The 24404-nt window shown below is 39.8% G+C and overlaps 9 protein-coding genes across 9 annotated transcripts; 3 read left to right on the top strand and 6 right to left on the bottom strand.

Moving 5' to 3' along the window:
* Window positions 1-5061: 5061 nt before the first annotated feature.
* On the bottom strand, window positions 5062-6474 carry BATDEDRAFT_89377 (uncharacterized protein; the record flags this gene model as incomplete). The annotated part of the gene is made up of 3 exons (XM_006679564.1): window positions 5062-5963; window positions 6064-6220; window positions 6313-6474. The coding sequence occupies 3 exons, from the start codon at window positions 6472-6474 to the stop codon at window positions 5062-5064; spliced, it is 1221 nt and encodes a 406-aa protein (XP_006679627.1).
* Window positions 6475-9609: 3135 nt separating this feature from the next.
* BATDEDRAFT_25310 (uncharacterized protein) lies at window positions 9610-11022 on the bottom strand (the record flags this gene model as incomplete). Its single annotated transcript, XM_006679357.1, has 1 exon — window positions 9610-11022. The coding sequence occupies one exon, from the start codon at window positions 11020-11022 to the stop codon at window positions 9610-9612; it is 1413 nt and encodes a 470-aa protein (XP_006679420.1).
* Window positions 11023-11997: 975 nt separating this feature from the next.
* BATDEDRAFT_89034 (uncharacterized protein) lies at window positions 11998-13039 on the top strand. Its single transcript, XM_006679642.1, has 5 exons — window positions 11998-12148; window positions 12229-12364; window positions 12477-12553; window positions 12628-12825; window positions 12907-13039. Exons 1-5 carry the CDS (start codon window positions 12003-12005, stop codon window positions 12992-12994), a joined length of 645 nt encoding a protein of 214 aa, XP_006679705.1. The 5' UTR covers window positions 11998-12002; the 3' UTR covers window positions 12995-13039.
* Window positions 13040-13103: 64 nt separating this feature from the next.
* On the bottom strand, window positions 13104-13793 carry BATDEDRAFT_89375 (uncharacterized protein; the record flags this gene model as incomplete). The annotated part of the gene is made up of 1 exon (XM_006679563.1): window positions 13104-13793. The coding sequence occupies one exon, from the start codon at window positions 13791-13793 to the stop codon at window positions 13104-13106; it is 690 nt and encodes a 229-aa protein (XP_006679626.1).
* A 77-nt stretch (window positions 13794-13870) lies between these two features.
* BATDEDRAFT_30108 (mitochondrial 54S ribosomal protein MRPL1) lies at window positions 13871-15343 on the bottom strand (the record flags this gene model as incomplete). Its single annotated transcript, XM_006679443.1, has 9 exons — window positions 13871-14052; window positions 14145-14201; window positions 14270-14297; window positions 14380-14480; window positions 14541-14658; window positions 14731-14799; window positions 14885-15028; window positions 15119-15253; window positions 15335-15343. The coding sequence occupies 9 exons, from the start codon at window positions 15341-15343 to the stop codon at window positions 13871-13873; spliced, it is 843 nt and encodes a 280-aa protein (XP_006679506.1).
* Window positions 15344-16367: 1024 nt separating this feature from the next.
* Window positions 16368-17286, top strand: BATDEDRAFT_89329 (uncharacterized protein; the record flags this gene model as incomplete). Its single annotated transcript, XM_006679641.1, has 4 exons — window positions 16368-16510; window positions 16590-16683; window positions 16801-17062; window positions 17144-17286. 4 exons carry the CDS (start codon window positions 16368-16370, stop codon window positions 17284-17286), a joined length of 642 nt encoding a protein of 213 aa, XP_006679704.1.
* Window positions 17287-17614: 328 nt separating this feature from the next.
* On the top strand, window positions 17615-19033 carry BATDEDRAFT_89330 (uncharacterized protein; the record flags this gene model as incomplete). Its single annotated transcript, XM_006679640.1, has 2 exons — window positions 17615-18489; window positions 18562-19033. The coding sequence occupies 2 exons, from the start codon at window positions 17615-17617 to the stop codon at window positions 19031-19033; spliced, it is 1347 nt and encodes a 448-aa protein (XP_006679703.1).
* Window positions 19034-19088: 55 nt separating this feature from the next.
* On the bottom strand, window positions 19089-20889 carry BATDEDRAFT_19718 (uncharacterized protein). The gene is made up of 3 exons (XM_006679329.1): window positions 20733-20889; window positions 19853-20388; window positions 19089-19766 (listed from the first exon to the last, which is right to left on the bottom strand). Exons 1-3 carry the CDS (start codon window positions 20868-20870, stop codon window positions 19145-19147), a joined length of 1296 nt encoding a protein of 431 aa, XP_006679392.1. The 5' UTR covers window positions 20871-20889; the 3' UTR covers window positions 19089-19144.
* A 175-nt stretch (window positions 20890-21064) lies between these two features.
* BATDEDRAFT_89031 (uncharacterized protein) lies at window positions 21065-24195 on the bottom strand (the record flags this gene model as incomplete). The annotated part of the gene is made up of 6 exons (XM_006679562.1): window positions 23729-24195; window positions 22580-23620; window positions 22170-22501; window positions 21708-22103; window positions 21357-21636; window positions 21065-21277 (listed from the first exon to the last, which is right to left on the bottom strand). The coding sequence occupies exons 1-6, from the start codon at window positions 24176-24178 to the stop codon at window positions 21065-21067; spliced, it is 2712 nt and encodes a 903-aa protein (XP_006679625.1). The 5' UTR covers window positions 24179-24195.
* Window positions 24196-24404: the final 209 nt, after the last annotated feature.

Here is a 24404-nt window from a genome sequence, read left to right as displayed (position 1 = left end):
ACAACGATATTTATCGGAAACTGCTTTGAAACTCGAGGAAATGATTCGGGAAAAGAAAACCACAGATTCTCGTCTTGCAGACAGTATTGCCAGCTTTATATCTCTTACTGGCGAAAAAGAAAAAATTAATGAACTGCTAGTTGAATCCAACAACACGATAAAAAGCATTTCCAAAGAAAAGGAAAAGCTTGAAGAGTTGCTAGCAGAGACGAATCTGAATTTGAAATCTCTTTCACAAGATCACCAAAAAACTGTCAAAACTTTGTCAGATACCGGATTCAAGCTATCCGATGCACTGCAAACTCTATGTGAAACCAAAATAGAACTTACTGACACTACTAAACAGCTTGAAAATATTCAGGCAATAGTAAAGCTAAAACAAGCTGAAATTTTGTCAATAACTGAACAGCTTGAGGATAGGCAACGCACATTAAAAACTCGTGAGGCTTTATTGGCTGAAACTCAGAAACAACTTGCTGATCACGAAGAAAAAACTTCCAAGCTACAGGCATTGACTGCCGCGGAAAGAGCTCGAGTAGGAGCTCGCGAAGCCACAATTCTTGATTTGGAAGCTAATTTGGCACACGCTGTCAATGCTAATCGAGACAGAGATATCAAGTTTGATGGACTTGAGCGGCAACTTAAAGAAACTCGTGCACATTTGTCTGAGACGGAAATTTCTCAGGCAAACATTCAACAGCGCATGGTTCAACGAGATCTTTATATCGTTGACTTGGAATCTGGAATTAAAGAATTAAAATCTAAATTGGCAGATTCACAAACTGAATGCACAACTTTAAAAACTAAACTTTCTCAGCAAGAAAACATGGTTCAAGATCTATCCAAAGATCAACGTGATTTCAAGTCCAGATTGAGCGATTCGGAATCCGCGCTCACCACTTTGCAGCAGAAATTTTTGATAAAGGATGTCAAAATTGCCGAGTTAGAAGCATGTCTTTCCGGAGTACAAAATTCCAATACAGTTTTAAAACAAAAATTCAACGAAGCTGAACAGAGTTTGGCTACGGCACAAATCAAAATCAACGATTTCCAAACCAAAGTGAAAAAAACCGAGGCATCATTAGCAACTTCTGTGGCAGCCCGAGCTACTTTGGAAGCCAAAGTAGCTGATATCAAAGCACAAGTAATAACATCACAAGAGTACACAACAAAACTGGAGCGGGAACGTAAAGATTTAATGGCAGAAACTGAAGGACAAATGCATGAGCTGGCATCATTGACAAAAGAAATTCGACAGATTAGAGAGGCTCTTAAAGATGCCAAAACCGATCATGAAAAGCTTGATGCGCAGCGTGTAGCTGCTCACCGGGAAGTATCACGAGAATTGGCTGCTGCTGAAGAAAAATGGAAAGCTATGCTTGATAAAGAGAAGCGTGATCATGCTAGTGACTATGCAGCACTGGTTGCAGAATTTCAAGGATATCGTGTATCCACCACAGCAGAGCTTGCAAGAATTCGGGCCGATTCAGATGCATCAGCCAAGCAACTTACTAAAGACAATGAAGAGCGACTTCATCGTGTGCGTGAACAAAGTGATGCTCGTATCGAGCAAATCAGAACAGCTTTTGATCATGAGCGCGAAACTGCCTTGTCCAAATTAGATGAAGAAAGAAATGTAAAAATTCAGCGACTAACACAGGCTTTGGAATCCACCAAATCAATGGCACTTCAAACAACTGAAAGCCTAAAACGATCAATACAAGAAACACAGGAGAGACTTAAAGATCGCGAACAAACACTTGCTGCAAAAGAAGAAACCTTGAAAGCAAAAGAAGCCGAGGCAATCCGTTTAAGTATGGATTTAAGACAGCAGGCAGCAGAAATTTTAAACAACGAAGCCCAGATAGAATCTATCAAAACACAGTATCGCAATACCATGGATAATTTAGAGCGAGATCTTCAAGATAAATCACTCGTATTATTAAGAAAAGAAAGTGAAGCGGTTGATTCTGCTCACAAAGCATCTGTTGCATTAGAACGAGTAGACAGTCTTGAGAAAACTCTACAACGAATGCAACGCGATTTTGATGATCGACAGCAAAACTTTGAGGATACAATTGAGCAAATGCATGAAATTGAAACTACACTACGATTGGAAATTACAACCATGTCGCAAAAGGTACAGCAACTTGATCAGTTATATCACGACACGCTTGAGCAATTGGAGCTGAAAAAAGCTTTATTGGCAACTGCTGTTGAGAACAATCGCCGCGATATTGCAGATACTACTCAACTCAAGGAAACGATCGTCAACCATAAACAGCTTGTTACACAGTTGTCTCAAGAACGAGACAATTTGAAAATTCATATCCGGGAACTTTCAGATACATTGGATCGTAAAACACAAGAATGTTCTGCATTAGTTTCAATCGAAAACCAATCCAAAGAAACCATACGAAACCAAAGCAAACATGTTCATGATTTAGAATTGAATGCAGAAAAGACAATTATGCGTGTCAGAGAGCTAGAAAAAACAATCATGATACAGGAGAAAACAATATCTGATATTCGCCAAGGTTTTAAAGAAACTCAAGCAGAATGGAAAGAGCGTCAGATGCAACTAGAGGTCAGTGCTACAAAACGTCACGAAGGCGATTTGGAAGCACAACGATTAAGATTCCAATCAGATTTAGAATCAAAAATTCAAAAACTTGAAGATGCACACATTGAAACAGTTTCCAAACTTTCACGTGAAGCAGAGACTGCTTCAAAACAAGTCGAGGTTCAAAAGACACGTTTCCAATCACAGATTGAAGAATTGACCAAAGCAAATCAAGCCCATGTCGAAAACAAAAGTAGTTTTAAACTACAGCTGGATAAACTCAAAAAAGATACAGACGTAAAACTTGAAGTGCTTGAAATAGAATTGAAGAACAAATTGGAACAACTTGATTTACTCAAAAAACGAGTTTGGCAACTTGAAACAGATATTGCTGCATGGCGAGATCAAAATCAACAGTTACTTGAAGCCAAGAAAGAAATGACTCAACAGTTCAATGATTTGATGGCCAAAACAGTTTTGATGGATGATGAGCTGATTAAATCGCGCAAACTGAGCGAGGATCACCGAGAACTGACAGAAAAAATGTTGGCAGATTCAGAAGAACATGGCGCAGCATTAAAAGCTTTGAGTGCAGCTCAAACTGAACTTCAGCAAGCAGTATATACCATTCAAAAACTAGAGACGTCTGTTTCAAGCAATAATAAGCGCGTTTCACAGTATGTAAAGCAGCTTGCCAGTGTGCAAATGACTCTTGATGAAATAGGAAAAATTGTAGATATTCCGCCATTCAAAAGCAATGAAGACTTTATGGATACATCACTAACAGTGGTTCAGAAAGAATGCAAAGGAAAAATCTTTGTGCGTATGATGGACAACTGCTACCTTATCAGTGTTGTTGAAGCAGTCAATCAACTATCATATTCTGCAAAAGATCTGATGGAAAAAATAGCTCAAGAAAAAACCAAAGTATGCGAGTACCAAGATTTGCAACGTTTAGCTGAACAAGAACTTTCTGCTGCTTCAGGAGCATTGGAAGCAATTGAAGACAGAATCAAAAGCCGCGATGAAAAGGCACTATTGGATCTTGAAGCAGCTGCTCAAAAACTTGAAGCTCGTCAGCGTGTGCTTGATGCTACTCTGCGCGACAAGAAACAACTTGAAGCCAACGTAAACACATACGTATCTCGCATTGCCACTTTGGAGCACGACAAAAACGAGCTAGAGCAGACTTTTATCCACATGTACGAACGACTAAAAAGTGGTAGAGAATCACAGGCACTCGATGCAAAACATGTTGCTCAAGAAATTTCAGGATTGCTGTCCGACAAATCACGCTTGGAACAAAATCTAGTCGAAGCTAGCCGACAGGTTACTCTGTTGTCTGAAAAGATATACAACACTGAGCATGAACAAAAAAGACAACAAGAGACTTTTGAAGCATTGCAATCTCAAAAAAGTCAAACGGAAAAACTATTAGAAGAAGCCAACAAAACATCCAATGTAATTGCGATAGAGCTGGATCACTGTCGAGAAAAACTGTCTAGTGCACGTGAAGAAATTCACGAATTGAAAAAAGAAAAGTCTGAACTGAACACTCGTATAAAATCCATTACCGAAAAACTAACCGAGGAAATAGGAAAAGTCAAAGAAGAGTTGATAAGATCGTCTGCAGAATGTACTGTATTACGTGAAACAAGCAAAGAACATACTGGTCAAGTAGAGAAGCTTGAAGAAAAGCTGACTCGTGCCGAACAGCGCGAAATAGAGCTGCGCGAACGAACTTTTAGCTTGTCCGAGGAGCTGAAGCGAGAAAAAGTGCATAGTATGTCTTTAAAACAAGAATGCGATCAAATCTCAGCACACAAGTCATTCATCGAGTCAAAACTTCAACCCGTGCAGACTCATACACAACACCAACATATTCGCTCACATACGGCAGAAGCAATCTCGACTACGCCAACATCTCAATCCGGTGTGTCAACGATGCATCGATTTCATATTCCAGAAACAGCATTTCAAATACAAGCAAATCACTATACACATTCTGACTCGATAAAAAACGCATCTCCAAGAAGAAAATTACCCATGCCAACACTTGATGATCCAATCGAGCTTTGTACACCATCAGCCAAACAACCACGTCAACTTCCAACTCTACATCCATTAGCTGCTGATGAAGCATACGTAGCACCCTTACTATCTATGGTTAAAGAGCTGATTGCATATGAACCAGAGATTGAACGTCAGCAGGGTATGCTGGATCGTTTAGACAAACTCAAGGTTGTGCTAAAACAACAAGCAACGATTGCACCTACACATGGACGACAAGAGCACCAAAGGCGTGCGCGTTGACAGCTTTTGAATATTCAAATATATCAACTAATAAAAGAGTTGAACCCAGTTTCATTATACATTCCAAATTTAGTATGTATTTCATAGGATTAAGTTTAAATCTCCAACTATATGCTTGAGTAAAATAAATGCCTAAAGTGATTCATGCAACGGAAAGAACAAATAATTGAAAAAGCAACTAAAACTCAGTATCGTCCATCGCCAAGAATGGCAATAGCACTATGTGAAAAGATACCGCCGTTGCCATACACAAGAGCACGACGAGCGTTCCTAACTTGGCGTAAAGGCCCAGCTGTTCCTGTAAGTTGAGAATAGGCCTCAATGATATTATACATTGCTGGAACTTCCCATGGTGCGCCAAAAGCCAGCAATCCACCGTGAGTATTCACAGGAAAGATATCTTGAGGACGAAAAGATTCCGATAACGCACCAGGACAACTTTCCATTGCATGTAATAACTCGTTGTATTTTACTTCAATGTACGCTCCACCCGATCCTTTTGGAGCAAGACCAACTGCTTCGACTGCACGGATCAAGCAAATTGGAAAGCAGTCATATAGACCGAAAAAATCGATATCACGAACACCCACCTGTGCTTCTTCGTATGCAATCGATGCAGCCTCTTCACATGAGAATGCAACTTCGGTGATGAGGGATGGATCCTTGGCAGGATAGAGTGGGCCAGATGCTTCACCACCACCAATGATCACTGCGCCGTGATTCCGAGGTATGTTTTTTCGCTCAAGAAATCGAGAAGAGGCTACCAATACGGCAGCTCCACCATCTGCACGTCGCGCACACTCTAGCACATTGGTTGCAGGAGCTACAGGCTGAGATTTCAGTACATCATTTAGTGAACGAGGTGTTTTGGTGAGGGCGTAGGGGTGACGAGATGCCATTATGGACATGAGAGCAGAACACATGGCCAACTGCTCTCTAGTGGTGCCAAATTGACGCATCTGATACTGTGCCATACGATCGTATCCAGACGGAATCACAGGCGAAGGCAGATTGGCTTCTGGATGACTACACGTCTGATCGGCTCGCTTTAGAAACTCGTCACCAGAAAGGTTTTTAACAGCATCACCTTTTTATATTCAAAATAATGTTTAAATAAAGATGGAATATTAGATCCGAGTTTTATACAAGGTTGTCAGATGTAAGCCAATTGGACGGTTAAGCATTACCTGCAACAACAGCAACTAGATCGGCTCCTTCCATTTGAACCATTCGTTTTGCTTCAAGCAACCCAGTAACAGGACCTGCACCTCCAGTATCAACGGTTCTTACTACAAGACTATGACCAGGCAACATGCCAATTTGAGTAGCCAAGAAATGTGCTTCCTATACAACACCAAAAAACTGTAAATTCATTCAAGTCTTCGACAGCAAGCCTGGTAATACAACAGTTTATAAAGAACTAATGCATTAGTTACCATAAAATGAGGCTCTGCCAGTGACGGAATAGCAATCAGACCATTCAAATCCCGAACATTCAAGCCAACCGACTCCAATGCTGATTGCAAAGACTGCTGCATCAATTGAGTGGGAGTAGCATAAACACCAGCAGCATTTGGAGGTGGGTTTAGTCTAGTCATGCCAGTACCAATAATGCGCACAGAACGGAGTAATCTGTAAGGATTCGTCATGTTGTTGGCTTGAGTTTACAACTTTTACATTCAATTCAAAATTGTTGTTTTGAATTCAAACTGACAAATACCGAATCACAGCTGCATGCCAGTCCATTCTTCCATATAAAACACATGGTATAAAATGATTTATTTATGAAAAAATACTACTCTTGGATTTGTTTCTATATTGTGGCGAGCTGGACATGCCATTGATTGAGGATTGAACAACAAGTCGTTTGATTTCTGCGTTTGTCTGCAACTGTTGTTGAAGATTCGCTGTTGTCGACTCGAGAAGAGAATAAACTTTTTTGCTATGTTGTCCAAGTTCCAAAATACACGATTTAAGTTTGTCTAGTTGATCGTAAATATCGCTGATGGTTGCAGTAGGATCTGAGCTAGACTGTTCTAGTGTAGAAATTGTATTTTCCAATACAGCCAATGCGCTTGAAAGAAGAAGATCCGATTGATCAATGGATGCAGATACAACTAAAGGTGGTGTTTTATCAGATGGGGAATGCTCACCAGCATCAAAAACAAGCTCAATGCTCTTGTGTCGGCCATTGTTTTGAACACTTTTTGATGATATAGTTGCAGATTGAGACGACTCATTCTGCACCAATAAAGTTTCAAGTTTTGTATGTTGAACATCAATGATCTCATGTGCAGCTAATAAATCCACTTGAATCTTGACTAGTTTTGTCTTGAGTTCCTGAATCTGATCTTGTAAAACTACAAGATCCGGTTGAGGTGGATCAGCTGGTAACACCTGAGCGGGATCCACAACTGGTTCAGATGCTATGCTATGCTTTTCTAGTTGTTGTGTCAATTCCAGATTATGCTGCACCAAAACCTGCTTGCTATCGTCCATTTCTTTTAATTTCATTTCCAGATCTAAAATATGTTGCTTCGATTTTTGCAATTCCAATAAAACATCAGAGCTTGGACTGACTTGTTTTTGTGGTAATGGGTCAAGAGGACTGGATGGTGATTGTTTTGGTGGTGATGAATCAACTATTATGGTTGGATTAGATTCATTACTCGAGTTATTGCTAGACGAAAGCTTTTCCTTTAGTGATGCGATTTCAAGGCTACTTTGTTGGAGTTGAATTCGAAGATCTGAAATGATAGATTCCAAGACAGTCGGATTTGAAAGATCAGAGTCTACCACACCGTTAGTGGTATGCTGTCCTGCTATTGGATAAATACTAGAGCCGGGCTGCGTTTCTTTGCTCAATTGCTGTATATGAGCAGACTGATGCCGGTATCTACCACTGAAGCATGGATTCAAACGATTAAAGAATATACAGATGAATTCAGTAAATGGATCAACCCAGTACATATACTAAATGACAAAGCAGTAGCTGCAGACGGGTTGATACAACACAATAGTCATTCGACTTGAAATCAATACATCAAAGCTACCTTTCAGCCAGTAGCTTGCTCACAGAAATAGTCTTGTGGTCCGCACGACGAGCATTTGAAGCTCTCTCTCCATTAACTCCAGAAGTGTCGTTGGCTTTATTCACAGCAACAGGTATGACTTGAAAACTGTCAGCAATTGCTGTATGTCGAGTGTGGTTATTTCCTGATAAACGACGCACCCACGATCCCATTGTAGGCATACCTTCAGTCTCTTGAGTATTGAAAGTGTTTATGGAATTGGAATGACTGCAGTCTGTAGTAGAAAGAGAGTTTTCACTACGAGCTCGGATAAGTGATTGTGCCCTGAATCGTTGTAACTTTTGTAAGCCATGCTGCACCATATCATGTCTGTCTGTCATTTGTGTAACTCGACAAACTGCATTCAAAATTGGCAAAAACTTCACTTTGGATATTCAACGTTGAATGTAAACTGTCAAATTATTTCTTGAAAAATATATGATTACAGTATTGATGTTCAACATTTGATATGAATTCTTGGATGTGTTCAAAAATGCATGACTGATCGAGCCAACAATTCGACACTTTTGCAAAAGTATAAATGGAGCAGTAGGGGTTCGAACCCTAGGCCTTTCGCATGCAAAGCGAACGCGCTACCACTGCGCCACAGCCCCATTCTGTATTACTTTCATTCTATTTTCGTACTATTTTGTTTTCCATATTTGCCTTTTGCTTTCAATCTCAATATTGCAATTATACTTTATTCTGAATATTTATATGCACTGCATGAATGATTCAAATACACCGTATATTCACTTGCAACTTGTATCAAATCATCATATTTGACACACCAATAGTCTAATCGAATTTATATTTAAACTTGTCTTGATCAACATCAACTGCTGGAACTCTTACAATCCAATACATTGTTGCTCGAGTGTTCATGTCTGTTTTCATTGACACATGTGTTGCAGTACTTTGAGTTCAATTGGTGATGGTGATGATACGTTTATTTGATCACGCATCTTTCAAATCATGCATTTAATATTTACTCGTTATTGGTGTGTATTATTGCACTAGCACAGTAGTATGGTTCAAACCGATGCATTCTGTGTATGTTGCTCACATGCAGTTGATCATATACTAATAGCGGCTAATAATCAAACCAATCATGATTGTTTATGGCTTGTTCATGATTAAATACATTAATTTAGTCGGATTCAATCATGTTGTAACCAGATATAACCCATTGTAATGCATTGCGTGATGGATCAATACACAATCAAGCGATATACTGTATGCTGTAGTCAAACTGATGTCAGCAATGACAATATACACGATTCATCGAGTCCAAGTTGATCAGATAAAATATGCACCACGTTGTATATCCAAATGAAATGTCACGGTAGTCATGACTCTGCAATGGCGATCCAGCATACATGCATTCACTCACCCGTCATGTATTGTCACATAGTGCAAACAACCGTAAACGGACCAACCACACCATTAAATGTATATAATTCAGTTGCATATATTGAATCATTAACAAAATGTGTTTTATATATACCATTCCAATTTATTGATATGATATAGATCCGCAAGTGTGACTAGTTCATATACATATATTAACAAGAATATATCATGTTGGTTAGTTCTGTAATGACTAGTGGATCCATCAGCTTTGTTGGTCGTGAACCAAGATGTGTTTTAATCGCGGTCTAATCATTTTGTTTTGGGTTGTGATGAACTTTGTGCTTCAGACTTGGTTTCTGGTTCATTGACAGGAGAAACCGTGAATCTTGTTTTAGATTGTGATGAACTTTGTGTTTCGGACTTGGTTTCTGGTTCATCGACAGGAGAAACCGTGAATCTTGTTTTAGGTTGTGATGGACCTTGATTGGGACATTCGATCGTCTTGGTATTATCTTTGGTTTGTTCAAAATCCTTGTTCAAAAGTGTTGTTTCTTGCTCGTTGCTGGTGGATTCAGACTCGTGTGTGTTTTGTTGGGTATCATGCTTGATATTTGTTTCGGGTACCTTGAACATTGAACTGAACTTTTCATGTACCTTGTTGAGCCTCTCGTTGGTTTTTTCGTCGAATTCCACTTGCATTCCATTTTCATTTTCATTCGAGTCCAAGCCTTCATCCAAGTCCGAGTCTGAGTACAAAGCTGAGTCTGAGTCCGAATCTGAATCTGAGTATGAATCCGAATCCGAGTCTGAGTCTGAATCTTCATCGTCTAGAATGTTCCTGGTGACATCTTTGCCATATTTCCGTATTTTCTTGTTTTTGATAAACTTCCTGGTTGTTTTGGTCGTAAACTTTATTCGAGTATTTCTTGATGGCAACTGATCACTTTCATAATCGGACTGCTTTGAGCCATATTGTTTAAAAGACGCGCACCGTTCTGGTTTTAAGCAAGATTTTAATGTTTTACCAGAATTGACTATGATTTCCTGTGATGACATCTTGAGTATGTCGAGATTCAATACGAGTTGATTCCGTGCTAATTCTAGCATTTGTTGTTTTCCATTTTCCCAATAATCTTGAAGCATTGTTTCCAAATTACAAGCAGCCTGCGCTCGACTTTTTAACAAATCCATGTTTATATTGAGCGGACATTCAAATTCAGTATCGTCTGAAATAGACATTCCAAGATATGTCATAGTCGCTTCGATTTCTTTCAATTGCTGTTGTAGTGTCATTTCAGTCCATCCACAGATATACATAAAGATGTCAAGCAATTTAGAGCCAGTATCGCAATAGCCATCAGATGATAAAGACGAGCTTTGGGCATCAGTTTGAGGGGTCGAGTCTTTGTTTGGCGATAAGTTGCAGAGCTGACAGTCAGAGTCGCTAGTATGTTGTTGATCGTTGGATACAGCGAGATGTTTAGAATCAAGATTGTCCAAAACGCTAGAGTCTGCAGTGGATTGGCTTGTGTCAGTAACTTGTTCATTTACTTGAACCACAGAGCCAACATCATCATTCGATTCATTATTCTGATGTTGTGTTTCAGATACGTCGTCGCCTATTGCTCGCTTTTCGAGATTAATTGATGACTCACTGATGTATGGATGAGCAATGACTGCAGTTGAAAATAATGAAAATACAGCGATCGATATAAGCTTCATCCTGTTTGGCGAGGTTGCAGTGATGATATTTAGATGCAATGAATAGGCAATTCAGGAACGATTTTAAATGTTCAAATAAATCATACAAATGCATCGTATTTAAATGGTTTATATCAAGGGAGGTCTGTTTAAAATATGCATTAATTTAATGATACAGTTTATGCTTCATGGATTGTATTGTATAGGAATCATTGCTTGCATTGACTCGACCCATACGTCTATGCTTTATTAAACAAATAGATCAACACTTTATCGTTGGAGTAGTTCAGTCCAATACGATAAAAGTGTTGAGATGCATAACATATTGAGTGTTAAGCGGTGCTAAGGGTTGGTTTAAAGTCACAGCCTATCTATGTGATATGGCTTGTCAAACAGTATTATCCATGAATAATTATCCATCAACATGTGCTGTGATGCTGTTGGATAACAAGATTATGGCTATTATTTGAATATAGTTCTACACGAAATGCTCAGCCTGATGTAATACTAGCGTATTCAGATCTCATTCTATACAAATCGAAACAAGGCCATAATTATATTTCTACAAGTTACAAGTCATCAAATGATGCAGTTTCAAGACTATCGACCGATAAGCTTTATTGGAAACAAATACCAATTTGTTTCAATACACCACACATGTTCAAGACTGATCCGAGTTTACTGTAATGACTAAAGATCAGTTTTTGAGATTTCCAGCAAAAACTAATGAGCCTTGTCATGACTGAGAAAGTTGTTGATCGCCTGGCCGTCGAGCAAGGAGACTGTCATTTACATTCAAGGTTCTCTTGAAAGTATAAATATGATTTCTGATGAGTTGGACAACTCTTGTCAGCATACACTTGAACGAGTACGACATGCTTATATGGGACTATCTTGTGTCCTGAAGCTATTTAGAAATCGAATTCATTGATTATCTTGTCAAATCTTTGCTACAGTCGATTAGTTTGCATTTTTCTATTCATATAAACGACTGAATCCAAATGGAAATTGAACTTAAACTTAGACTTGAATCCAAGCAAGTCCATACGGCAGTCATTGATCTGTTCCATGAGCTATCTTCAGAAGCCACATTTCTTGGAACTGATTCACAAGAAAACTACTTTCTTGACGGACCATCTAGAGATTTGTATGCTATTGTATGCAGTTTTAGAATGTATGAGTAGTGATTCCATGCACAGTATGGGTAGACTGATGTGATGTGTGTAGTGAAAAGATCAGACGCACTTTTCGACTGCGTAGGAATCAGCGATGGGATCCAGTTTCTGATACAAAAACTCCAAAATCAGTCGTGACACTCAAGGGAAAGGGACGTATTAACAGTGGTGTTTCCATCAATGAAGAGGTTTGTTTGGTTATTTGTGGATGCAACAGATCGAGTAATGTTCAAATCCACTCGTCTGGCTGACTGGTTTTTAATCAAATTCTTGATTTCTGTTATTGAATGATCACATAAGCTTGAAGAGCCTATCCAAGATGAATTACTCGATCAACTTGTTGAAAATCCATCCATGTTTCCTCAGCTGGCCCACAAGTATGTTTAATGTATCGAATCCAAATATTTGTGCTTCAAGCGCTCAACCATTTTATTTTCCAAATATTATATAGACATAAACTTTTTCAGGTCGTTTTTGATGAGCACCCTGAAGCAACTGCATTGCAAGTGATAGGATCTTTCAAAACCTTGCGAACAATGTTTGAATGGAAGAATCTCAAGTTGGAGATTGATGAAACAACATATGCTTTTGGAACAGCGTTTGAGATTGAAGTCGAGACTGAGGATTTTCAGCGTGCCAAAGATCTACTGTAAGTTGTGATGGATTTTGATAAACATGGAATTGTAGGATAGTTTTGACAATGCTCAACTGACGATTGCTTGCTACCCAGACTTCCGTTTCTTACTTCCAAAGGTATCGCATATGGTTATAGCCAACGATCCAAATTTGCAAACATGAAGTTTGGATCAATCCTCTAAACCCAAAACACCTTTTTAAAAATAAAGTGTAATAGCATCGTTGCATTTTCAAATCCATTACGATGTATTGAAAATGGGAACAAAGCCGAGCATCACAACATTCGAAATATTAATTACAAATCGAGACTGCTTCGTATCTAAATAAGCAGTGAATAGGAGTAGCTGCACCGCCCATGAACGAATTGGAAGACATATTGCTTTGCTTTACTTGAATGGGTTGCCAACCAGGAATAGAATATGCGATTGTTACGATCCGACGTGTTGGTTGACTGGTGTCCACATCATTGCGTGATAACCAGGCTGATAGCAGTGGTTTGAGTTTCTCCAGTCCAGCTGGGAGAAGATACATGACAATCACAGTAGCTTTTATAGCTTCTAGATCTACTGTAAACATATCCTGTTCGATGATGACCAGCTTGTTGTTGGAGATGAGGCTAGGATTGGTTTTTCGGATGAATGCAGCTAGATATGGATCTAGTTCTACACCGATACATTGAGCGGGTGGATAGATCTGGTGCGTTTCAATATGATCATTGTCAGGAGTGCATGAATCGCATAGGGCATCAATCAAGATACGACCATCACCACAGCCAAGGTCTACAAGGATGTCTGTTGGGCCTATACCAGCAAAGTGCAAGGCTGATGAAGTGACCAGACGACTCACAGGAACATAGGGTGCAACGAATGGAGTGTTTGTAAGAGGGCGAGAGTTTACTAGAGTGTATGGGATTGGATTGAATGGTGATGGAATGTCTGATGACAGATCATCCGAGTCTGCAAATGGAAGGTTATCTGCCATATCGCAGAGTTGGAATGACAGATTTTTATTGAAAACTTGAATTCGATCAACCAGTTTCTTTGAAAAACTCTTTTTATTTAATCATACTGAATATTTATTTGGACTCCCTTTCCAACTCTGGTTAACAGTCCATAAGATTCCAGTAGTGTTTTGACTTCAGACAGAGCCTTGGGAGGCTTTGGAATAAATTTGGAATTGGGGAGTTTCATTCCTGCCGTATGTGGAGCAGATATGCTGATGCTTTCAACAAATCCGTTTACTGTTATATCAATATATTGAAATTCAGTAAAGTGGATTTGAATTGGTGAATGGGAATAAAAACAGCGAATTGAATTCTAAAATCAACCATACCATCTTGCTTGCTTGGCCTGCTTTTCATTATAGAACCGATCAGTGATTTGATGTTGGCTAGATTCCAAGTTGAAAGAGTAAGAATCGGTTGTTATACTTTTTGATGGCAACGGGTCAGATACTACCTTCAACTTCGCTTTCCTTCCATAAAGCCTAATGGGTCCAAAGCATTTCGTGTAAAACACAAGCGTTAGTCAAAACATGACCATAAGATCCAGCGATCAATCCAACTTACCCGACCAACCTCGACTTGAATCATATTGTTGGAGCCGAGTTCAAATTTGGTGCTTGCATGCAACGACGCCATCATTGCAGGTAAGTCGTCAGACACAGTTCCTAAATTTCACCAAACATCAGTCTTTGAATATCTCGAAACAAGCTAGATTTAAAATGCACCTTTGGCAGGACTTGGCATGAGTCCTTTTGGACCGAGTTTTCGGGCAATTTTTATAACTTTTGGAAACATCTCACTGGTGGAAAGACAACGATCAAACGTGATTTTGTCTTCCATGATCTAGCATTTATAAAACAGATCAGCATTTACCAAGAGTACGGTTTGATGAAAATAGTATAGAATAAAAAATACCTGCTCGATAAGCTCGTCTCCACCAACAATGTCTACTCCGAGTTGTTTTGCCTCTTCTGCTTGTTTTCCCTGAAACGGAGAAGGATTAAATACATTATAGCTGGTCAAACCAAGTGCATAAATTAGGATTGACATTGATAGACAACACACATACTGTAGCAAACATCAAAACGACAGGTTTTTCCAGTTGCCCAACTTGATGTGGAAACATGACTTCACCACGAATTGGTTTTCCACTTTCAGAATGTGCGATCTTGATATGTGCAGTTATTGGTAGATCCTGACCAAGAGTATACGTCTATACATCCCAATGGTTCAACATGTTAGACTTGAAAGTAGTCAAGATTGGTCGAGTACATCACAAATGGATTGATGGCTGCAATCTGACCTGGAATACAGAGAATGCATGATCAAAGGTGATATCATCCTGATTAAGTTTCTGCTTGATTTTTCTTTGTTCTCGACGGTACTTGACTTTGTCGTAACAGCGACGTGCTTCTATTAGTGACACAGCTTCATGATTCTATGACATGATCCAAATGGAATTGATGACTATTAGATGGATCAGAAAAGGTTGAATAAAACAATTATTGAATCAACCTACAGAAGCCATGGCATGTGTCAATGGCATCTGATCTCTAGAGAAACAGACAGAAGGTATTTTAAAGCTGTTGATTATACTAGCATTTCGTAGAGTGGTGGTGCTCGTACTAGTGAACATTCCCAAAACCATTCTTGTATTCGATGAGTTTTGCAGCAAAAAACTCGACCAAAACAACGATCCATCACGTGGCATTTTATGATGGATTTGCAGTCTGTTAACCTTGACCAACTATGGCAAATGTATTGGGCGAGTTGGTCCTGCAGGATCTCAGACTAAGTGTGTCTTGGTTAATGTGTTGGAATTCCAATAATGATGTTTTAGAGAATATATTTGCAAGATCTGATCCAAGTCTCTTGCACTTTATTATAGCTCGATACGTTCTCAACATACAGCTGAAATCATTACTTGAATCAGTCAAGGATTTACCAAAACAATACATTGTCAAGACAGATCAGAATAAAGTAACAATGAAACACTTGTTTCTTGATATGCTGAATACAAGGATAATTGATGAATTGTTTGTGTAAACTCAGGATCAACCATATGTTGTCGTACCAATTCCCATGAGTCTACAATGGACACCTAAAAGGTGATTGTGTTGATTAATTTAGAGTAGCCCAGAATCCAGAGTATCGACTTTCAGTTCCATGTATTGACTGATATTCAGTATGATTGAACTAGGAAATCTTATAGCACAGACAGAAGGACTATCAGACTTGCCCAGGTGAGTTTCTATGTTGAATTCAAGATTGTATTTTAGTTGAATTGCATTAAATTCCTTGAATGCAGTCTAGTGCTAGCTATTGTTGCAGCCGATTCGAGTGTCGTGTATTACAAGTTTGGACTCGATGGAATCTCGTTGGACATTCGAGATTCTTCAGAATAAACGAGTAGATTGGCTGATGAGCTGCTAGAAATAAAAAACAGAAAAATATTAACAGTTGACTTGAGTTCAATTGGAAACTGTTATTCTTGCATACCACTTCGACTATTTCATTTATATTCAAAACATTCGATATCTATTCAGCAGACAATGACTGCCCGGACTGCTGCTCTTGCCAATGCTGTCACTCCGCGTCCTCAAAAGGCTTCCGATGGTCAAGACGACTCCATCGACCGTACTCCAGAGTATATTCAGTTCATGCAGGCTTTGGAGGAATTGCATCTTTCTCAAGGGTAGGAAGTGCCAATCATCAACCCAAGCTGTATGAATGCATTCTGGAAACACTTGATTAACATTACATCTTGTTGATAGAACTGTGTTGCAGAGAGAACCTGTGCTAGGCGGAAAGAACCTCGATCTACTCAAGATTTACACCATGGTCATTGAAGCCGGTGGTTATGAGCAGGTACACTTGTCTTGTTGAAATCAGACTATACTGTCATGCACATTCACTTGGATCTAACTGTTCTGGCTCTTTACTGCTGTCCGCGACGTCTTACTCTTTAATTGTCCTCTGTTTTAGGTCACTCATGAGCGAGGATGGAAAAAAATAGGAATCCCTTTTGACTTGCCAACTACTTGTACCAACAGTGCGTTTGTCTTTAAACAGATTTATCAAAAATATCTCTATTGCTACGAGTTGATTCATTTTCAAACTCATCGTAGTTCAATTACTGGTCCTGATGGTCTACCTCCTGGTGTGGTCGTGCGTGCTCCAAGTGCTATTCCTTTGGTTCCTACTGTTGCCGCTGTACCTCCTCGCATCGATGTACATGGTTTCCCGGGTATGCTAGTTTCATGGTTTCACTTTTAATCTATCAAATTCGGATCAATGTTAACCTGCTATATTTTATATTCAATAACAGGTGTAAACGATCGTATGGCCAAGCGTGCCAGATTCGAAATGCCGGTTTCATCACAACCTCAGTTAAATCTGTCTCGCCAGAAAGCCTCAAATACTCAGCTCTTTCAAATGAACTTTGAAGAGGATGAAAAGGATGGCAAGTGATATCATTGATCTGATTGCTAGGTGTCATTCTTGTTGATTACCATGTGCGACTACGGTATCTAAATTTAATTTTAAAACTATTCTTGATATAGAAAAACATTTATGCGGTGGATGGCAAAATCGGCTAGCGTTAGCACTAAAGTCTGAACTTCCTAACGAGGTGGATTGGGCATACAACAAACTTGTCAAGATTTCATTTGAACACAGTTTTTATATTGGATTTATTCCCAATTTACCTGAAATTCTGGTTGAACACATGCAGCCTTTTTTTGATCAGCTTATCTTGAACACATCTCCTTTCAACTTTGAAACCACACTAAAATGTGGCATGCCAGGATCCGTATCGTCTCCTATTGACACAACCGATGCCGAGCTTGGCATGGTGGTGCCTCATCTAGAAGCCCAGCCATTTGAGTCGGAAGATTTTCACATCACCTCGTTATCTGGCATATCCATGTTTGCATCTCAAGCCTGTCAAACTCTACAGGAACGAGTTCATCAAACTCTACACATTATCCGTAATCTGTCCTTTATGCCTGAAAATGCTCTTGCATTCAGTAAGGATCATAGAATGCTGACTCTTTTCGCAAAGGCCATTGCATTGCCAGCAGATACAATTTACGTCGAGATCAAACAATATGCTTTGGAAATTTACGAGAATCTTGCGTCTTTTATCATCCTTCGAGGCCAAAATGATTTTTACCTAACTTGTCTCAAACAAATGCTGTTTGAAAATGACAGGGGAAGGGTTGTTGGATCACTCCGATGCATGATTCGCCTTACTATGACTGAAGCGAACGAAAAGTCGATCATGGGCATAGAAACAAGCATCATTCAACGACTGATACAGCTGTTGTTGATACCAGATGAAGAGATTATAAGCGGGGTGATGGAGTTCCTGTACCTGTTTTCCGGACTAGGAAGTGAAATCGGAGTGAGAATTATGCAGTGTGTGAGGTTTAATGTGTTGAGGCTATTTTTAAAGTTTTTGGAATGGAAAGGAGTAGGAAAAGTGTCTACTCATGTTCATGGTAGTTCTGCTCCTCCCATTGCAGCAAATACAAGTTCTGTTGCAGCACCTGGAGCGGCTTTGGCGAGTCGTCCTACCACACCTGCCATGGCTGTACCATTTACTCCGGCTCTTCAACGTCCACCAGCTTATTTAGATCCACGTGCCATTGACCATTTTCAAGCTGCCATTTGGTAAGTTGAGCTCTGTCTACATCCAATAATTCATTATCACTAAATTCACTCTGTACTTTGCATGGGTTATAGGTTACAGGGGATTCTTGAAGCAGATGCTACGTATGCCATTCATCAAGTAGGATTGATGAACGAATACGAAGCATACTGTAAAATGACGAACCTCAAAGCGCTTCAACTTCCTGAACTGATCAAACTGATCCAAAACATATTTGTAGGATCAACAAGCAGAGATCACGCATCAGCACCAGGTGTAACCATTATAAACGGTGTCATCAAGGGAATTCGTCCTAGATTAAACACGACCGCATCGACTAGCACTCATTTGGTGAATGTGATGTCTCATTTGCATCATATATTTCCCGAGGCAAATGATGAGTTGAGAGGTATTCCGTTGAGTGCTGTACTAGTATTGCGAAATATTGCTCGGCATCCGGATAATCGCGAGTTTTTTTCTCCTTTTGAAGGAGATTTAGCTCAGCTGATGCTTTTACCGAGATTTAACAAGGTTGTTGGGACAATCTTGGCCGAGTTGAAAGGATAATATTTTTGTATTCAAGGGTTCAAGTTCAAATTTGGATCTGCAAATACCAATGAATAAATTGAATCAGTTTTAACTTTAATTCTCTTGTAAAACTTATGCCATTACATGATCTCATTCAAAGACGGTTCTAGTGCCAGCAGGTTTGGCAAAACCACCGCGTCCACCGCGACTACCACCACGACCACCTCCACGGCCACCACCGAAACCACCGCCGCCACGGCCTCCACGACTACCACCACCACGACCACCTCCGAAACCACCGCCGCCACGGCCTCCACGAGCACCACCACGGCCTCCACGACCACCACCACCGCCGCCAGCATTATCACGACCACCAGCGTAGTCAAGACGAAGGCTACGTCCGGCAATCTCAACACCATTCAAGCCCTCGACAGCTTTTTGAGCAGTCTCGACATCACCGTATTCGACATATCCAAAGCCCTTGAATGCACCAGTATCACGATCGGTAGGGAAACGAACTGAAACCAGCTGACCATATTGTGAAAAGGACTCACGGATCTCATCTTCTGTGACATTGAAACTCAAGTTTCCAAGGAAAAGAGTAGTGGTGGGAGCAGACTGGGGAGCTTCTTTGCGACCTTGACGGTTGCCATCACGGGGAGGCTTGGGAGTAGAAACATCGACACGGATCTCACGACCGTCAAGTTCTGTACCAGTCAAAGCCATAGCGGCTGTGAGTGCATCAGCACTTTCAAATGTGACATATCCAAATCTGATGTAAAATTGTTAGTCAACAAGTTAGATTAAAAGCATGTTATGTTGGAGGTGTTCACTACATATGCATGATCCAAAACATACCCCTTTGCTCTGCCAGTTTCCTTATCAGTAATAATACGGGCAGATTCTACAGTACCGCAGTCAGCAAATGTGGCTGCAAGCATCTCCTCATCGACATTCCATGAGAGGTTTCCAACAAACACAGTAGAGTTGACGGGCTCTTCTGTTTTTGGTTTTTTAGTAGGCTCCTCGGCAGCTTCGTCAGCAGAACGTTTCTTGCTCTTGGGTGCCTCTGTTTCTTCTTCAGAATCAGAAGATGAATCAGATCCTTCTGCAGATTCCTCTGCAGCCTTTTCTTCCTCTTCTTCATCAGAAGAAGAGTCGGAATCGTCGACCTTGGCTTCGGCCACGGCAGAGGTTTCCTCCTCTTCGTCGGAGGACGAGCTAGAATCTTCAGCCTTGGCTTCCTCTACTTCTTCGTCAGAAGATTCAGACTTTTCGACGGCAGCCTCTTCTTCATCAGAAGAGTCAGAGTCGGAAGAGTCGTCCTTCTTGACAGCCTTTACCTCTTCCTCATCAGAAGAGTCAGAGTCGGAGGATTCAACCTTTTTCTCGACTGATTCATATCAACAATAATGAAAAAAAAAATATAAATTAGGAATCCGAGGCAAATACACTCGGGTGAAACAAAACAATCATGCGTTTTAGACTCACCCTATTACAAATACAGAAACAGCATGAAATTTAAGAAAAAAAAATAATCACGAAAGTAAAAAAGCAGAATTAGATATCCAGTTGGCAAGGTAACAGTCAATACAATAGTTTCAAATACAAGAGTGCTGACAAGTTCAGCAACTGATACAAAGCCAGTCAAAGAAAAGAATAGCAGTAGAATAGATCAACAGAATTGATAATGATTCATTTGGCTCAAGTACACTTGAACCATCAAAGAAAAACATACCTTGGCAGCAGCCTTTGAAACCTTTGCAACTTTAGTAGAGGCTTTGACAGGTTTAGGATCACTTTTTACAGCAGCAACCTTTTCACTAACTTTCTTGGTCAACTTTGAAGATTTTTTCATTGAGACTTCCTTGCCCATGATTTGATGTTTAATGAATATAAGGCAGAAAGAAAATTTGATAAAAAAAAGATTTTTGAAATTCGAATTTATGCGTCAAATTTGGACTTGAAGCCACGAGACTCGAGCCGTTTGATTGGCTGGAATATCAAACTGCCCTCAGGTATAATTACGAGGTCACGTGTATGTTTGCATTGCCAGTTTCATAAAGAAGCTTAATTCATACCCGACATTTCAGCTTCAAGGCGGGCCATCTTCATCGCTGTCGATGAAATCACCTTGTATTCCTGATGAAGTGCATTTCGGATCCTTAGAATCTGACTGCTACCCAACACTTCACTCATTTGTTGTCGCTCCGCCCTTTGTATTGATTCCTGCACATCATCCGCTTGTTGTTTTTTAATCACTTCCTTGGCCCGTTCACCAACCTACACACGTCATAATAGTTTCAAGTTAATAAAATAATACAGTTTCATCACTCGAATGAGTCAAGTCTATTGAATTTACCTCGGTTATACTTGGTGCTACATCTCTACTTAGCCCTCTCCGACATCCTTGTAGTTCATGCATCCATTTGATCTCTGCTATACTGAGCTCAGGCTGTGTCTGATCAACCAAAATCTGTAATATTAGATCCACTTTGGTCAGGGTTTTTGCATACCGTTCACGAACCGCCTTCATCCGATCATGAGTGCAACTCTGCTTGGTTGTAAGCGAATCTATTCTGTTGGTGCATTCATCGAGTATAGTCATTTGCTGAGCATACTCATGCACTTGTCGATCAAGACTTTTAGAATTTAATTAGCATACTTTTAATTGCTATTGTGTTTGGAAACAATCTCAATCGTGTGCACTTACTGTTCAATCAAGTCACCTTTGGCATTGTATAGTATTTGCAAGTCTTCACTTACAATACTTGCTTGTTTGGCTATATTGGCTATACTATCGGGATTAATAAACACGGGGTACGTTTTTTTATCTCCATCATGTCCAACAAGTTTTGGACGTCGCGGAAACCCGCTTTGAATAAATTTTGGCATCTGGTATGGATGATCCACCAAGGCACTCTTGTATGGTGATTTCATGTCCTTGATAGTTGCTGTGGCTGACAGGTCTGTTTGAAAAGATGGAAAGTTGGAAACAACTCGCAATGCTAGCGCATCTCCGTATATCTCATTACTTGATGTCATGAGTAAATAGCTGTATCCCAGCACGTTTTCAGTAAGAATCGTAAGCCCAACCACAGCCTTGACACTAGACAACAATACATTCAATCAGCATTCAACCAAAACATATGTTATATTTTTCAAAACAACATACGGATTAGAGGTCTCCTGCTTAGTGTTTGTTGCAATACTGTTTTGCAGCAAAACAAGATGCCGCACACTGCACGCATCAACTGCAATACTTTCGCCCTTTTTCAATGAATCCAAATTTGGCAGAGTAATACAGTGCACGCCCATTGTATGGTATGCATAAAACATATCAAAATATTTGGGATCAGCCAAAAGAGTAATATCACCAGTCGAAACCGCGTGTTTGCTTTTAGATACACTATCCAATCCTGTAAGTTCTTTGGGATATTTTAAATCAATCGTCTCGAGTAGTGCCAAAACAGGGGATTCAGATTCTAAAGTGTTGATGGCTGTATCCTAATTTTTATATAACACAAAATAAGGTTAAAGATGTATAAACCCAAAGTAAACTGAAATAGTTGTCTATACACCTACATTGTCAAGTTTCCAAGATGGAGTAACAGGGTCAACTTCTAGCAAGATCTGAACAACACCACACGCACTCGATACAACAAACACGACGCCAACAGATGAAGGCATGCACACAATATCACATGCATTGTCATAAGAGTGTGCAGGATCACACGGCTGGACAAGATATGGTCCGCAAGATTTGACTTGCAATCGTTTCATGCTAGTGGGCAAGTCACAAGAAAAATAGGTATTCGTCTTTCCAGCATTCTTGTACAAATCACTTTCGTCAGAGTTTATGTTGGATAAATGTGCAGTCATGTCATCATCCGGCATAGGCATCTGGTCCAAAATATTTTGAATCCATTTCAATCGCCAATAGAAACTCGATTGTTCCAACGTATCACTTGTATTTGATATACTCCAATCCAACTCCGTTTCGACTTTGAGAGAGTTTAAAAAGTTGGCAGATAGATGCATGCGACAAGGTGCAACAGGGCATACTGAGAAAATATCACCGCTTCGCATCAATACATATACAGTAAACGGCGACCAAGAAGCAGCACTTTTACTCCGAGTCATTTTGTCATTTTCATCATATTCATGATCCAGCATAGACTGATCGACGCCAAAACAAAACGAAACAGCTTCTCCATCGTCCATTTTTGATCCGAATCGATGTCGGTTTGTCCAGGCTTGTGAAGACTGAATAGCATTGATTTCTTGATCATCTCCATTGACAACAATACTACTTTCAGGAGTTTTTGAGCTTGATGCAACATTATATATCCTCAACACAGCGTCAGAAGTCAAAACAGCCAGATGAGCACCCGTGTCACTCAAAGGATGCCAATGGCATTTTGAAATAAAATGAACATGATCGCTGGTGGAGATGATGTTGGATATTTTGTGAGTTTTGCATTCGAGTGATTGAACACTAGACTTTAGTGTGATGGGCAGCACGGCAATAAGAACCGATCTTTTACCACACAATGCCAAGATACGACCAGTTGGGTTAAGCTGGATTTGTGTAACCCTAAAATCCAAACCAGGCATAACAAGATCCTAGCAATACAAGTGTCGATGTAAAGTTGAATCAATACATTGGTTAATAATAGTAGAAATAGACTAGAAAAACTAGGAGGGTTGGATCTAGACCAAACGATAGAATACCTTCCATGATGCATGATTGTAGACTGCATGAATATCTTCATTTGTACCGTCAGTAGTAGCTTTAGTACAGATTCGCTTCCACTCTCGTAACCCAATATGTCTAACAAGAGTACCAGATTTCTTATTTAAGCACATGAACAAGTTTCCATCTGATTGAGCCAACAGTGCATGAGAAGTAACACCATCAATATCATCCAAAAAACAAGGGATTTCTTTAAAATCATTGCTGGTAGTAGCTGTGAGTTTGGATGGAGTAGGCAGATAAGATATAGAAGTGTCGAATGTAGCATTAGAATCCGAATTCATCGAGATGGCCGATATATCAGCCAAACCCCAATTGAGTGGTTTTTGAGTCTTTGTAAGAGGAGTTGAAGGCTCTAATTTAGTATCATTTGCAGTAGAATCAATGGCTGGATGTTGAGCCAATAAGTCGATCCAAGTAGTGTTCATTGCTGGCTTGTAGAAACTTGAATTATATTTAAACTGCAGTTGAATTCACAATCGAATACTAAAACAAGAATGTCAATTTCATGAAATAATTAACACTAAATTCACTGGAAAATACTAATTCTTTCATTGGCCGACTTTCTGATGATTGGCATGATGGTTACATTTTGATTGGTTTCTTAAACTGGATTGCAACGCATGAATTGTACTGAAAATATCGACATTTAAA

Source organism: Batrachochytrium dendrobatidis (genome assembly GCF_000203795.2).
Source record: "Batrachochytrium dendrobatidis JAM81 unplaced genomic scaffold BATDEscaffold_7, whole genome shotgun sequence".
NCBI lineage: Eukaryota > Fungi > Chytridiomycota > Chytridiomycetes > Rhizophydiales > Batrachochytrium > Batrachochytrium dendrobatidis.
This window is presented reverse-complemented; position numbering and strand designations above follow the sequence as displayed.

What these genes read in the sequence shown, in the direction of transcription:
- BATDEDRAFT_89034 (XM_006679642.1), top strand. Translation starts at nt 12,003, where the DNA reads ATGGAAATTGAACTTAAACTTAGACTTGAATCCAAGCAAGTCCATACG. An exon ending in GACGGACCATCTAGAGATTT is followed by an intron (nt 12,149 to 12,228) that starts GTATGCTATTGT and finishes TGATGTGTGTAG; the next exon opens with TGAAAAGATCAGACGCACTT. An exon ending in GTGTTTCCATCAATGAAGAG is followed by an intron (nt 12,365 to 12,476) that starts GTTTGTTTGGTT and finishes TGATCACATAAG; the next exon opens with CTTGAAGAGCCTATCCAAGA.
- BATDEDRAFT_19718 (XM_006679329.1), bottom strand. Translation starts at nt 20,870, where the DNA reads ATGGGCAAGGAAGTCTCAATGAAAAAATCTTCAAAGTTGACCAAGAAA. An exon ending in TTTCAAAGGCTGCTGCCAAG is followed by an intron (nt 20,389 to 20,732) that starts GTATGTTTTTCT and finishes TGATATGAATCA; the next exon opens with GTCGAGAAAAAGGTTGAATC. An exon ending in GAAACTGGCAGAGCAAAGGG is followed by an intron (nt 19,767 to 19,852) that starts GTATGTTTTGGA and finishes ATTTTACATCAG; the next exon opens with ATTTGGATATGTCACATTTG.